This window comes from Morus notabilis, unplaced genomic scaffold, assembly GCF_000414095.1.
Source record: "Morus notabilis unplaced genomic scaffold, ASM41409v2 Scaffold519, whole genome shotgun sequence".
In the NCBI taxonomy this organism is placed as follows: domain Eukaryota; kingdom Viridiplantae; phylum Streptophyta; class Magnoliopsida; order Rosales; family Moraceae; genus Morus; species Morus notabilis.
The window spans coordinates 34,670-49,745 of NW_010366202.1; the positions used below are offsets into that span (position 1 = coordinate 34,670).

Here is a 15,076-nt window from a genome sequence, read left to right on the forward strand (position 1 = left end):
TCTCTCTCTCTCTCTCTCTCTCTCTCTCTCTCTCTTCTGTGATTCGAATGGAAGTGAACACTCGGGAAAGAGGAGAGAGAGAGAGAGAGAGAAGGAGCAATGTAAATGAATCTCCGTTCTTGATGTACACCGAACGAATTAAGACATCTGAACCGTTAAATCTTTGGGACCACAAGCACGGACGGTCAGTGTCAGAGAAGAATTTCGCAGGCTCTCACCGCATGAGATCTCTGCCTTGCCGTTAGTGATCTGTAAAGCCTTTGAAATGTGAGTCCAAAATAATTCTGATGGGTGGGTAATGAATTTTCACGATAGATATTTGATTTATAAATTTAAAATTATAATTTAAAATTATTTTTATTTTATATGTATTTTTTATAAAAAAAATATTATAACGAATCACGAATAATAATTCAAATTATAGTATGAATCCTCTTTTAAAAGTCCCTTAGTCAATTCTTCGAGTGATCCTTTCCGTTGAATTGCACGACTTTCTTTCAATAAAGCGATTGCTTTGTGTGGGACCTTAATATTAGAGATAGTTATCACTTTATTAATTGTTGTTATTATATATATATTTTGTTAGTATAGAGGTCGTTATTTTATATATATTTAACGTACTTAGGACCTGAATGCTATACATCAGTAAGAATTATTACCTTGTTGTTGAGGTATTTATGGTCGTCAGATTTAACACAATCGTCAAAAGACTCAAAAATAACTTATCATGATTTTTGATGTAAAAACTTTTGTAACATTAGAGTGTTAGAGTTTTTGTTAGTGAAAAAAGTAGCGACTACTCAAAATATTTTTCATTTTAAGACGATCTTGAATATAGAGGAACCGATTCAAATTTTCTTTATTTGACGTTTTAAGCAATTTTCTTCTCCTTTATTTTTTGGCATACTGCTGCGGTGGCCTTTGTCGTTTGTTCTGGTTGTTCATAAAATACTTTTTCCATGAAATTAAAGTGAAGACTAAACCACCAAAGAGAAGACATCGTAAAGGTGATTGTGTATTTGTGTTCAACATTTTGTTTATTTATGGGTCTTATTTACCGTGAGACTTAAAAAGAATCCTCCACTATGGAACTCCATTTTTAATTATTAGATTAATTTTTTAACAGTTAAATTTATAATAAAAACAGTTATGTATAACGTGTTATAAATTTTTAATATATATATACATAGATTTAATTGATACGTTGTAAATTTTTAATATAAATATACATAAATCTAACTGACGCGTTGTAAATTTTTAATATAAATATACATAAATCTAACTGTTAACAAATTAATTTAACAATTAAAAATAGAAATTTAACCAATGGGTTTTTATTGAGGTTCCACGCAAGTTGTAACCCAAAGTTACGTCTCTTTTTTTCTTTTTTTTTTGAGAATAAGTTACACTTCGTCTTTGCCTCTCAAGGAGAAAGGGAGATATTTTTCCCGCCTTAGAGAAAACATACAGAAAAACGACAAAAGAAGTGTAAAATGGCGACGTGAGTGATAGGAACATACCATAAGAAGCATTTTCCTTGTTACAAGGGCACTTTACATCTGGCATCTGCACCATAATAAAGGTATAACAAGACCCTTCCTTGTGCCTTTTTCAGTTACTTTCTATAACTACCTATCATTATAGACTATTGCTCTGGCTTTGCTTAAATTCGCAACCATAACAGAATGCAAACCCAACGAAACGACAGTCCACGTATTTAATGCTGTTTAACAACCATTCATGTCACCTAGTCCTAGTGAGTGGTGCCAATTCACAATGTATATCATTGTGTTGGGAGACATCAACGGTCTATACACCGTGTCCTCATGAAAAATGAATCCGACAATATGAAACTTGTAAATACACCTAATTTTTATTAGCTATAGTGCTCAATAGCGGTGATTTTCTAAGCATTTTTCCTTGCCATGGTTAATCAAATCTCAAAAGCATGAGAATTTATTAACAAATGACCTCTTTCCATGTGGGATGTGGCAATACAGTTCACCACATTTCTACATTTTGCAGACCTCTGAAAAGCATTATATACCTTGCATGGGAGATCTGATTGTTGGAATGCCAATTGTGAGATGGATTATAATTGATGGAGTTGAAATGCCAATTAATTAGATTAGACAATGTAATTAATAATCTAACAACATTGGACAGGATCAGTCCCTATCAAAAGCATTCACCTCTCCAAGTGTCGGTGATTTTTCTATGCACCATAGCAGCTAAACAGCCTCGATCAGTCTTCAGGCCAAAATCAAAACTTCTCTCTTATTTATGAACAATCAAAATTCTATTTCACATTAGCTTCTAGCGGGTATCATGGTTAGCAGTACTTCCATTGTCGTAGAAAATTAGCTTCTAAAAATTGCTTCCATACTTGCAAGGGACCAATCCCTGCAGGAGGGGTAGAATTAGAAATTTTATCCAATTTATGATTCATGAATAAACCTCTGGCCGCAAAACCCATCAACTCAGTTGGGTCCATGAAGTTCTGCATTCTTGACGCAATCCGTTCCTCATGGGAGAGTCCAACTCGGAAATATCTGTCAGAAGATACTGGCTCTTGTGGGTGATGAGCTACATCCAACTTTCGTTGGATTTGGATTTCTTGTGCAGGCGATGCTTCATCGTCATTAAAAGTAGGGCTTCCCATGCCAAATAATTCCCAATCAACCTGCTGCAGAATCACAGCAGCTCGTTCTGTGTTCCTGCCTTGATAGTTTTGAGATTCTATTTGTTGTTGAAGAGCCAACTGGTCAACCTGAACTTTCAATTCATGTAATCGATGACCAATTCTCAAAGCTACTGCATCATATAATCTTCCCGTGAATTCGCCTTTGACTCCTTCAGCATCAAGCAAATCATCAAAACGGATAGGATCACCAATAAGTACCATCACCTACATAGTCCACAACTAACGCAATGAGTAAAAATCTACTGTCCAATTAAACTTTCATAAACTCTCTATACAACATATTCAGGAGAGAGTTACTTCAAAGGTTTAAGGACCAAATCTACTTATGAAGTGATTTAACTGGAAATGAAGCCATTCAAATGACTTAAAATTGCAGCTTCATAGCTATGCGCTATTGTCAATTCTAACTTATTAATAGGACATACATTAATGAGGAACAATATAAAATAATTAGGAACTTAAAGTATGTGATTTATTTAAGTTTATGTGATAAGTATATTAGGTTTATCTTCTTACTAGGGTTTATTCCAGGATAAATAGACCTATTAATAGTAATTTCAGTTTAGACCTTAATGATTATTATTGAATACACATCTCTCAATTAGTATCCCTTCTTCCTAAATTCCTCTTCTATTTATTTTCTTTCTTAATTTCCCTTCCTTTCTTTCTTTCTCTCTCTTGGCCTACATAAAAACAACATGAGCACTAGACTATCCCTTCCTTTCTTTCTTTCTCTCTCTTGGCCTACATAAAAACAACATGAGCACTAGACTATATACCGTCTTTCCAATCCTTGGGAGATTGGCTCCAATAGGCATGATTTCCTGCATCCCAGTATGTACAAATGGAACAACAATGGGGACATTGTCAGCATCGACGACCAATCTGCCAGGTATTTTTGAATAACCACACCACATGTCATCGGTAAGAAAATGCCAACAGTAGTCAACTTGCAAAAGGAAATGCAAGAATAACTCTTTACTACAAAAAAAAAAAAAAGAGGGACAACTACCTCCCGACTCCTCTTTTGGAAGATCCCATGGTTTTTCCACCATCACGAGAGCGACTACCTTCTGGGAAAATGTGAACCCACCCACCTCGATTTAGTTTCGAAATAGCCATGTCCATACCCTGAAGAAGTTGAAGAATCAAAGATAGGAACATCAAAATATTGGCCTAATAACTAGCAGTACTAAAAATTAACAAAAAAGAATCCGCAGTGAGCATGAACTCATAGAAAGAGCATATACAAGAAAATAAGAAAAATATTAGAAAGGACATGAAAATGTTAACTATCTCCACCCCGCCCAGGAGTAGAACAACTCCCGCTGCCCCCCCCCCCCCCGGGCTAAGATAGCCTCCCGCACAAGTCATTCAACCTAGCAAAAGAATCTGATTCTGATGCGCCCACCAGATCAAATCATATGACAGAAAGGTCAAGAGAAAGAGAAAGCATCTTGTCTCTTAAATCTAATTTTCTTTAAAAAAAATGCTAAAACTTCAACAATATGGTTTACATGGTTCCTATGCACACACCAGGAAGGGGGAAATATGGCTACGGTAAATGATATTATTTACCCTCTAATATTCAATTATGACGGTTTTCAAGCTTTTGATCATAAGTGATGAATTTAAATTGGGTAAATAAATTAAAGCCAGAAAAATAATCAAACCATAAACTTCTGTAAATGCTTTGCTAAGTCATGGTCATCTTTACCACATTTTCAACAACTAAGTCTCTGAACAAACCATTAAAAAATTGTTGCAGTAATACCTTCTGATAAATCCCATCACCACGAGAAACTGGCAAGACTTTGACCGATCGAAAGAATGCAGAAGTTACAGGATTTTTAAAGCACCGATCAGTTGCACAAATGGTCCATCTCACGTTCTGAGCATCAAAAAGAACACGCGGAGGAAGCAAAGCAGCAATAACAAAAGGATCATCCACAGAAGCAACATGGTTGCTCACCTGAATGCAAAGAAAAAAAATTTATCTATTTAATCATGAACAATTACACATGAAAAAACAAAATGAAAGTCGACAAGTACAGTGCTATACAGTCAGAAGAGGCTTGTCCTTGGATCTATCTAGCAATGCCTCATGTAATTTCTCTACCCCATAGACCTGCCAATCCAATAATTCAATTTAATTCTTGCCTTCTTTCTGCCAAATCTTGAAATGCCTAAAAAGTTTCGAAGACGCAACAATCAAACAATTTATCTAGACATACCTGAATACGATTTAATCCATGCATAAATACATGGCAAACATTCCCAATAACAGGAACAGCAACAGCTTGAAGCATTCGAAGAATAACCGAATCTTCCTCGGCACTGAAGTTCTTACTCACTGACATCACAGAGCTAAACCGTTAACAAAAACAAAATCTTCTTCCAAAATCCAATCTAAATTCTCACGTATCTAAGCACAAACCAGCCACGGTCACCAATAAAAAGACAATATATTCTAGAAGCCCCCAAAAAAATAACACAAATATGAATTTAATTAAAAAAAAAAAACCCCCATACTGAAAATCCCCATTATAATAAGAAAACCTTATTGCTTGCATTATTTACGATCAGAGTCACTACGCTAGCAAATGATGGTTGCTTCTTAATTAAACCACACATATTGTTCAAGATCATTAAAAAAAAAACATCAAAATAACTAATGACACCGAGAAATCATGGAAACAGCTAGAAAAAATCACTCATTCACAAAACAGAGAAAGAAGAGAGGAAAAAAGAAATGTTACCTCGTTTGCGGTAGAAGGCAGAGGAGGAAGGGAGAGAGTCCGTACGGAAGTCACGGAAGCGCTGCATCCAGCGCTGAAGCGTGGAGGAGAAGCAACCGTCGGAGGAGAAGATCCGGTGGCGGCGGAGCCTCCGGTCGACCACCACACGGAACCGGTCCCTGAGCCGGAGCTGCAAAGACCGGGCCTTGTTCTTCCATAGATCTCCGCGCTCAATCCTCGCCGCCATAACCACAATTTCACACAAGTTTTAGAGAGAGAGAGAGAGAATAGGGGAAGCGGGAGGAGAGAGAAGCAATGAGATTAACTGATTGATGAATGATGAATGATGAATGATGATCAGCGGTAGAGTTTGGTTGTTGTTTTTGTTTGTGTTTTGTAAACTGGAAACGGAGCTAGGGTGAAAAAGAAAGGGAATCGAACTGTGTTTCGTGTGATGTCATACGTCGTTTTCACTAAAATAGAAAATTTTTGGATGATGTTTGTTTCCAATATTATTTTTATTTTTGTGTGGGATAATAACGATAGATAAATATCAGTTGGTAGTACAAACGAGGAATGTACACGTTGGCGAGTCATATTGGATAAACGTGGCCCCTATTTGGATGGACGACGTGGCCTATGGACTATGGTGGGTATGAATAAGAGTGATAATTCGTGTAACGTGTCGTACTTTAATTATTTTTTTTTGTTGAATTTATAGTTAATCTGAACACAACTCGTAATACAAATTTTTTTAAAAATTGCAATATGAACATAACACAATCACTTTACGGGTTGACAGGACACGACACAAAAATGACCCGTAACACAAAACTCACCTGTGAACCTAAAATTGACATGAAAATAATATATTTTTCTTTAGTTTTTTACATATTATAATTAACTTAAAATTTATAACATGCTAAAATACAATATCATCTATCAAAATTAAGCAAGTAATAATATAACATTTTGAGTATAACTATCATGATATCACAAGTTCATAACAAAATCTAAAATATGTAATAAATATATATATATATATATTTTTTTAGTTTTTACGAGTTTCGTATCGTGTTCGAGTTAGGCAGGTTCAATCCGAAAGTGACTCATGTTTTTCGTGTCAATTTCAGGCCGTCTCAATTCTGACCCAAACTTCTTTTTTCTCAACTCTAACCTGCGAAATTTGTGTAATTTTTGAGTCGTATTGTCATGTCGTGACTCATATTACCGGCCCTAGGTAGAAACGTTCAAGATTGACATGTCATTTTCATCATTTTTTCTTTTAGAATCTCAATCTCTAAAAGATTAAAAAAATGGAAAGGAATAATAAAGAAAGAGTTTCTCCGATCGTCCTTTTATCAGTAGTCTTAATTTTTAACCATTAGATTTAGTTAAAATCACATTAGATTAAAAAAATATACTTAATTGACATATTCTATTTTGATATAGATCTGACAGCTAAAAAAGAAAAAACTAACAGTAGTCTATTTTTATAAGAAGTTCTGTAAAAATACTTTTATTTTGATACAAATCTGATGACTGAAAAATAAGTGACTACCAGTAGTCTATTTTTATAGAGAGTACTAATAGTCTATTTTTACAAAGACTACTAAAAAAAGTCTCAAAATAATAAGAAAAAATATGTGTGATTTTTTTAGGACTTTCTCTTGTGTTCTCTCTTATTTAGGAGTACCGGTGTTTCCTGTTTATCAACTGTTAAATTTGTATTACATCTGATCAAAAGTCAAATAAGATTAAAAAATTAATACATATTCGACAACTGATAAATAAAAAATACAGATGTTCTTAAAAAGGAGGAAATACTAGAAATTTTTCTTTTTTTTTTTGTTCGAGAAAAAAAAAACATGTGTGATTTAATCCAAATGCAAGAATATTCTATATTCGAATATACAAATAATATTTTTATATTCATTAATTAGAAAAAATTTTATATATTTTTATAAGTTATTCATCGTACAGTAAATGAACAGTAATTCCCGGCTTTGTCCTTACTTTTTGACGCTTAATTTTTTTAATGCCCATTGTGTCCTGTTATGTTATTTTACGTTTTTGCCCTTGATTTTTCCTCATTGTCTGGCTTAGTTCGAGGGGCATTTTTGCCATTGAATTTTTAATGTTGATTTTTTCTGCCTTCTCTCTCCTTGTTTTTGGTCCCGTTTAGTTCGCTGATTCGAGTTTTTAATTTAAGTTGAGATGTAATTTTATATTATACCTTTTTACTATAGTAAAAAAGTTAGATGTGATCATTTCTGAGAGTTTTTTACTGTAATAAAACTCGAATTTTAAATTCGAATCGGTGAAGTGAATGGCGCATGTGTCTTCTGGAGCCTTCTATCGTTGTCTTCTGGAGCCTTCTATCGTTTCCTCATCTTTGTGTCTTCTTCATTTTTTTTCCGCCCCAATTGCTTCTCTCTTGATTTGGTGATTGTGGCTGGTTCTTTGATTCCATTTGGCCACAAGTGAACATCCATGGTTTATGTGATATTTGTTGTGGGTTCTTTGATTTTTTTCTTGTGGGATTTTGGCTTGATTTTTGGATGCTATTTTACTTCGTTTTGCTGTTTTCGCCTGATTTTTGGATGCTTTTTTACTTCGTTTTGCTGCAGGTTTTTTGAAAATTTTTCTTGCATGTTTTTTTCTTGGTCTGATTTGCTCATTTAGTTTGGTTTCCCCTTTATTTTTTTGTCGAGTTTCCCCTTTATTTTTTTGTCGAGTCCATGTTCTGCTCATTTCTGCCTTTTCCTCTTTTTTTTTTTTCCTTTTTTTGGTTGGGTTTTGTCTTTGTTGGTTTGATTTGCTCATTTAATTTACTTTTCCCTCTATTTTTGGTCGACTCAATGTTTATGTTTTTTTCTTTTCATTTTTTTTTCTTTTTTTGGTTTTTGTTTCAATGGCTGGTTTCTTTTGTCCTTGCCATGCTTCAAGAGATAATTTTTTTTTTTTTGCTTTTATTTTGGTGGTTTTTCCTTTCTTTTTGTTTGCTGTTCACTTTTGTCATTGATCTATTTCAGGAGATAAATTTGTGCAGAAAGAAGGTTCTATGAGCGTCTTTTGATATTCTTTGTTGCTGACTTCACCTGATATACAGGTAAGTACCGATTTTTTTTGTTTTGGATTGATTAATGTCTTGATCTGTGATATTTAGACTGCTGATTTGGCTACCTAGGTTGATGATTTGTACCCAAGTTGTTGCAGACGCATTTACTTAGGTTGATGATCTGTACCTTAAACATAGATTCTTTTGCTCTAGATTCATTAATTTATTGATCTGTGATATGTAGACTGCTGATTTGGCTGCCTAAATTGATGATCTGTACCCAAATTGTTGCAGACACATTAACTACTTAAGTTAATGATCTGTACCCATATTATTGCAGAGGCATTAAATGAACTGTTTCTTTTTTTTTTTTATCGTTAGTTAATTCCTGAAATTTGTGAAAAATCTGAAAAAAAAAATTGAAAACTTTTCCTTTTTGTTTGTTTTTTTTTCCTTTTTTTGCCCTTTTTCTGTTTCCTGAACTCATTATTATTTATCTATTATTTGGTTTTTGCTTAGTATACCCGTACGTTGCTTCTGCCACCTGATTAAGCAATCTTACTTCCTTAATTCTTACAGACCGACTTTGTTTTGCTACGTGTCCTCTTATAAATCATGTACTGATGAAATTTTTTTCCTCATTTACTCTTTATAAATGCTACTGCTATATCAACATTTTGTTATCTATCTGTCCCTTGCTCTCCCGGTGACTTTGCTTTGTCTCCATATTTCATCTCACGTTATTTACTACTCTGCTACATTCTCAATCATTGATTGCTTTTTCTATTCTTGTTCTTCTCCCTTGCGCTTGACTTTTAATCCTTTGCATTTCATCTTCGATCATTTATTACTCTGCTTTAATCCTACTCATTTACTACTCCAACTTCCTGCCTTTGTATTTACTCACTTTCTTTGCTGATTTTTGACTGGTTGCTATTTCATATTTAAGGCAGCGTTTATAGTGCTCTATGTATGACTTATAACCTTTGCCTATAGCCATTCACTATTTGTTAATCTATGTCTACTTTTTTCTTTTATTCTCTTTTCTTTATATCGTAATTATGATTGGGATGGATTTTGACGTCTTGAACTATATATAAACAATCCCAAAACAACTGTGATTGGGTTTATCTCACTTCCTTTTCCTATTCCCTCTAAAGCCGAGAATTGAGACCTGTCCAACTTAGAAAGAGAAAGGCATTCTTGGTTGTTTGTGTAAGTGAACGTTGCTCCATCTACAGGTAAATCCACCAACTGAATTTAGCTTCCAGGTTGATTTCAGTACCACTTATTTCATCCTAATTTTTTGATGACTTTAACTTAGTTTGGTGTATTGGTCCTTTTTTCCTGTGGGTGTCAAGATTTTATCTTAGTTTTGATTCTTTATTGTTCTATTCTTATTAGGAAACTGTCTTCATATCATCTTTCTTCTCCCTTTTTACTTGCTCCAACATTTTTTGCTTTTTGGCTTTTTCGTTTCATCTTGGCATATTTACTACTCATTCTTTTAAGTTGGCTCTACCTGATTTCTGTTTCATTGGCTCATACTCACTATTTCAGCCAATATTCGTTACAGGTACTTTCACTAACTCTTGCCCATATTTTCTTCATTATCACATACGCATATATCTGTACACATTTTTGCTTAATATATTTAACCCTTGGTTTTGTATATGACAATGATACTTACAATTAAATTTGATCTCTTGACCTCTCTGTAGTCGGTCCAAAATTTGTTGACAAGAAATGCCCCTTACTCATATTGAGTAAAATGATTTAAATGTTTTTCTTTTTTTTCTTTTTCTTCTTCTTCCTCTTGACCTAGAAAATGAAGATGCTCTTGGATAAAAATACCAAAAAAATATATAGTACATTATGAATCAGATCCAATTGAAAAAATTTCATCATTAATTTATGATAACTTTAATTATTACTTTAATGATATTGAATATTTGAAACAACGTGCAATAGTAACGCCCAAAAATAAAACAGCTGACGATATTAATAATCATATGCTATCTTTAGTACCAACTGAATTAAAAACTTACTACAGTTATGACACAATTATGTCATCCTTAAAAAACATAGATGAACGTAATCTTTTATATCTTGAAGAATTTTTACACACCTTAAATTTTAACGGTATACCACCACATGAATTAAATCTTAAAGTTAGAACACCAATCGTGTTGTTAAGAAATCTAAATCAATCCATTGGATTATACAATGGAATAAGACTTATTATAACACAACTAAGAAATAAAATTATAGAAGGACAAATAATAAACTCAAACAATATTAATGAAAAAGTTTATATTTCAAGAATAGAAATGACTGTACATGAATCTAAAGGGCCATTTACATTAAAAAGACGATAATTTCCTGTAAAAATTTGTTATGCAATGACAATAAACAAAAGCCAAGGACAATCGTTAAATAAAGTAGGATTATACTTGGGAAATGAAATTTTTACCTATGGCCAACTATACGATGCTTTATCAAGAGTAACAACCCCAAAAGGATTACATATACGAATACACAATTCGATCAATAAATATCCAAATCACATTAAAAATGTAGTCTACAAAGAAATTGTACAAAACATTACACAAGAATATAGATCATAACATAGAAATATGTATAATACCAAATTCTTTACAGTATTAATATATCTCTTTCACTATAATTCAAATACCGATACAATAAAGTAATTTATTCATATACTAAACATTTATTCATTACTTTTGACAATTAAGAAAAATGACTATACCTATTCGTGCATTAAGACTAAAAAAGTGTACATCACTATCATAGTAATAAGCTCCAGATTATGAATGAACAACAACCTTACTACAAGACGTTTAATAAATCATGATTGCATCTTAATTGACAAAGAAGTAACAACTTTTATAAATACTAAATTACATACTATTTGATACAGTACTGAACATTGTAATATAACTAACTTTTTAATCTTTCCTATCTACAACATAAAGCAATACAAGCATCGATATGGGCACGAGATTCAGATATCATTTGTCAAAAATATCGAACAGGGCAGGATATAAAATATTGGTAATTTCTTTGTTGTCTAAAATAAACCAACATATTAGTACATCAAAATTATTATTAATATATCAACATATTTATAATACTTTTTATTTACTGAATAACAGATGTTATTAAAGTCATCAAAAGTATCCAAGCAATTGAGAAGACAAACAGATGACAGAGCCATCTAGAAAACGACTAAAAATCAGATAATATCACTATTTCTAAATTCTTTATTTTAATTTTCCTAATTATTAGACTAATATTTTCAAAAATTCTTATTTTGCAGCTACAGCTCCAAAGAACCATCAAAAAAAGAAAAGTAAAAAATGTAATGTAATGTACAAACCTTTTTACTAGACCTTTTTAGTAGACCTTTAAACAAATACATATATATATATATATATGTATATGCATGTATAAATTAATACTGTAATGTAAAAACTCATGATTTTCTCAATAATATAAAATGAGTTTTTCTCAATAATATAAAAATCTTTTCCGCAGCAACGCGCGGGCAAAGTTGCTGCGGAAAAAAACTAGTTAGTTGTCTAAAAAGAGATAATTATCATTAAAAAATTTACGATCCATTTAAAGATGACATAATAAGAAAGTTTTATCCTTTAAAAAATTATTGGTAAAGTAATTTTATAATAATTTTATTTGCAAAATGATTCTAAAATGACTAAGAATTATTATTTTTTACAAAGAACATTTTTTTAAAAAAATAAGATTATTCTCATTGTGCTTTTGAATTTTGGAGTCATTCTCATTTTGTTTTCTGAATTTTAAAAACTCACTTTACGTCATGAATTTTGAATTGTCCCCATTTAACCCTTTTCATTGTAATTTTTGTTAAAATCAGACGAAAAATAGAGATTTCACGCCCCCCAAACGGGGTGGGTGACGTAGAGCTCGAGTAAGGATTAATAAAGCAGATTCTCAAATCGGGTCTCACACTTAACTGCATTAAAATATAAATAAATTACAGAATTCCGGAGTCTCTGACACACAGGGCTCCACCCCACATGACATACAGTATCGTACATACATGCTCGTGTAAATAATCATTACAACAGACATCAACCACAGTCTAGTAAATTTAAATATTACATAAGTTACAGAATTCTCAAATTTCTTACATTTATTCAAGAGGATGAACTCAATCCTCTCTTGATCCAACAGTAGCAATCTTCCGCTACCCCGCACCGCTCCTAGAGTCTCCTGGGAGGGGTTTAATACATTTAAAAAAATAAAACGTGAGCGAAAGGCCAAAAATAGAGATTTCACGCCCCCCAAATGGGGTGGGTGACGTAGAGCTCGAGTAAGGATTAATAAAGCAGATTCTCAGATCGGGTCTCACACTTAACTGCATTAAAATATAAATAAATTACAGAATTCCGGAGTCTCTGACACACAGGGCTCCACCCCACATGACATACAGTATCGTACATACATGCTCGTGTAAATAATCATTACAACAGACATCAACCACAGTCTAGTAAATTTAAATATTACATAAGTTACAGAATTCTCAAATTTCTTACATTTATTCAAGAGGATGAACTCAATCCTCTCTTGATCCAACAGTAGCAATCTTCCGCTACCCCGCACCGCTCTTAGAGTCTCCTGGGAGGGGTTTAATACATTTAAAAAAATAAAACGTGAGCGAAAGGCCTAGTAGGATATAATTTGAAATGACTTAAAATAAATGAATAAATAAATGAGCGAGTAAATAAATGAATGAATAAGTAAATAAAATTAGACATTCAGTCTCGACAGAACAGCTGGAACCTCACATCCTTTTTCTCAAATGAAATATAACTGAAAATAACCGTTTTACAGGCTTCAGCAAGTAATTAGTACAAATTACTTACCTAACCAAGTGCCTCGCCTACCCGGACCGAGTTTCGGGTTCTGCCCCCGAGGATGCACTCTCTGCATCCTATCTAGGCTTACAGCAATAGACTCTATTACCAGTTCACAAGATCTTTGTGCTTAAAAAATCATTCATTAACATTTTAAAATCGTTAATACGACCCCACGAACTACTCAAGCCGCGGGCCCCATGACTAGACAAGCCTTGAGGTTCCATGACTAAATAAGTCATGGGTTTCAAAGCGTTTTCTTTCATAAACCAATCACTTTCTTTAAAACATTTTCAGGGCCAAAATCTTTTTTGAAAACAGGCTCACAAGGAAAAGGGATAGAAATCCTACCTCGCACTATCAAACCTGGGACTAGCGTTGCCTTTTCCGGCTTCCGCTTCCTCAAGCCCCTTCAATCTAAATCCTCAACGCTCACTGATGCAAGACAACACTTTAGGATTAATTCTCATTCCTAAAGCAATCCAAATCTCAATTTCTAACTAAGATTTTCTATTAGTGGGCTCTAATCCATTTTCATGTTTCAAATTATTATTTCAAGGGTTTTCAATCTCAAAACAAGTATTAACAATGCTAATCCATCTATCTCAAGTCCCCAAATGAAGCTAATTTGGGTTCTCCCCGAAACAGGGGTCAAAACAGCAATTTCAGGCCAAACAAGGTCAAACCCCGTGTCAACCGGTCGACCGGTGACAGAGCAGTGCAACACTACCGGTCGACCGGTAGTGTGCACACCGGTCGACCGGTCAGCCTGCAATCCGGTCGACCGCATAGGTCGATCGATTTTCATGTGATCCGGTCGACCGCACAGGTCAACCGGTGGAATCAGCTACGCGAGAGAAGCTCGCGGAAATCAGTCCAAAACTTGCAAATCCAGTCCCAAATCGAGATATTTCAAAGGAAAACCACTAGATCTCCAAAGAACCCAATATATCCAATTTCTACTCTAGTTTAACTCAAAAACCATCCAAAATCTGATTTGAACCAAAAATAAGTTTTGAAATTCAAAAACTTGAGATTTAAGAGAGGTCCTTTCAGTAATCTTACCTCAAATCCTTCTCTTGATGTTGAAAACTTCTTTAAATCTTTGTTTGGTTCAAGATCCGTTTGATTTGGGACAAAAATGAGATAGAGGGAGAGAGAGAGAGAGATGCACAGATGAAAGAGAGAGAGAGGGAGTGAGAGAGATGCACGGGAAGGAAAAGGAAAAGAAAAGAAAAGAAAAATGAAAGAAAAGGAAAAAGAAAAGAAAATGACATGTGTACAATATTTTAAAAGAACAGTCCAGAAATGCGCCCATACACACTTCTGGGTTAAAATAATTTACTGAGAATAATTTAAATACCTTGGAACTATTTAAACTCACAAGTGTCAGAAACATTTATTAATTAGACTCAATTAATAATTCAGATTAGGCACACTAATAATCTCAATTACCTTAATTAACCTCAATTAATTCTTCAGGGTGTTATAGCTCCACCCTCCTTAGGTAATTTCGTCCCCGAAATTAAAGCCTACCTCAAAGTGTGAATAGATGCGGATACTGCTCTTACATCATCGTTTCAAGCTCCTATGTCGTTTCCTCAACCCATGGTGCTGCCACAACACTTTCACTAACGGGATCTCACGATGACGC

General features: G+C 33.7%; 2 protein-coding genes across 2 annotated transcripts in view; both read right to left on the bottom strand.

The window, feature by feature from the left end:
* LOC21386432 (F-actin-capping protein subunit alpha) overlaps window positions 1-1,532 on the bottom strand; it is a 7,112-nt gene extending 5,580 nt beyond the window's left edge. Inside the window, exon 1 of the mRNA XM_024173337.1 lies at window positions 1,521-1,532. Coding sequence (XP_024029105.1) covers window positions 1,521-1,532 — 12 coding nt within the window. The remainder of the gene's footprint in view (window positions 1-1,520) is intronic.
* Window positions 1,533-2,251: 719 nt separating this feature from the next.
* Window positions 2,252-5,771, bottom strand: LOC21386433 (tafazzin). Its single transcript, XM_024173339.1, has 7 exons — window positions 5,464-5,771; window positions 4,939-5,057; window positions 4,767-4,832; window positions 4,479-4,676; window positions 3,717-3,835; window positions 3,484-3,589; window positions 2,252-2,908 (listed from the first exon to the last, which is right to left on the bottom strand). The coding sequence occupies exons 1-7, from the start codon at window positions 5,687-5,689 to the stop codon at window positions 2,333-2,335; spliced, it is 1,410 nt and encodes a 469-aa protein (XP_024029107.1). The 5' UTR covers window positions 5,690-5,771; the 3' UTR covers window positions 2,252-2,332.
* Window positions 5,772-15,076: the final 9,305 nt, after the last annotated feature.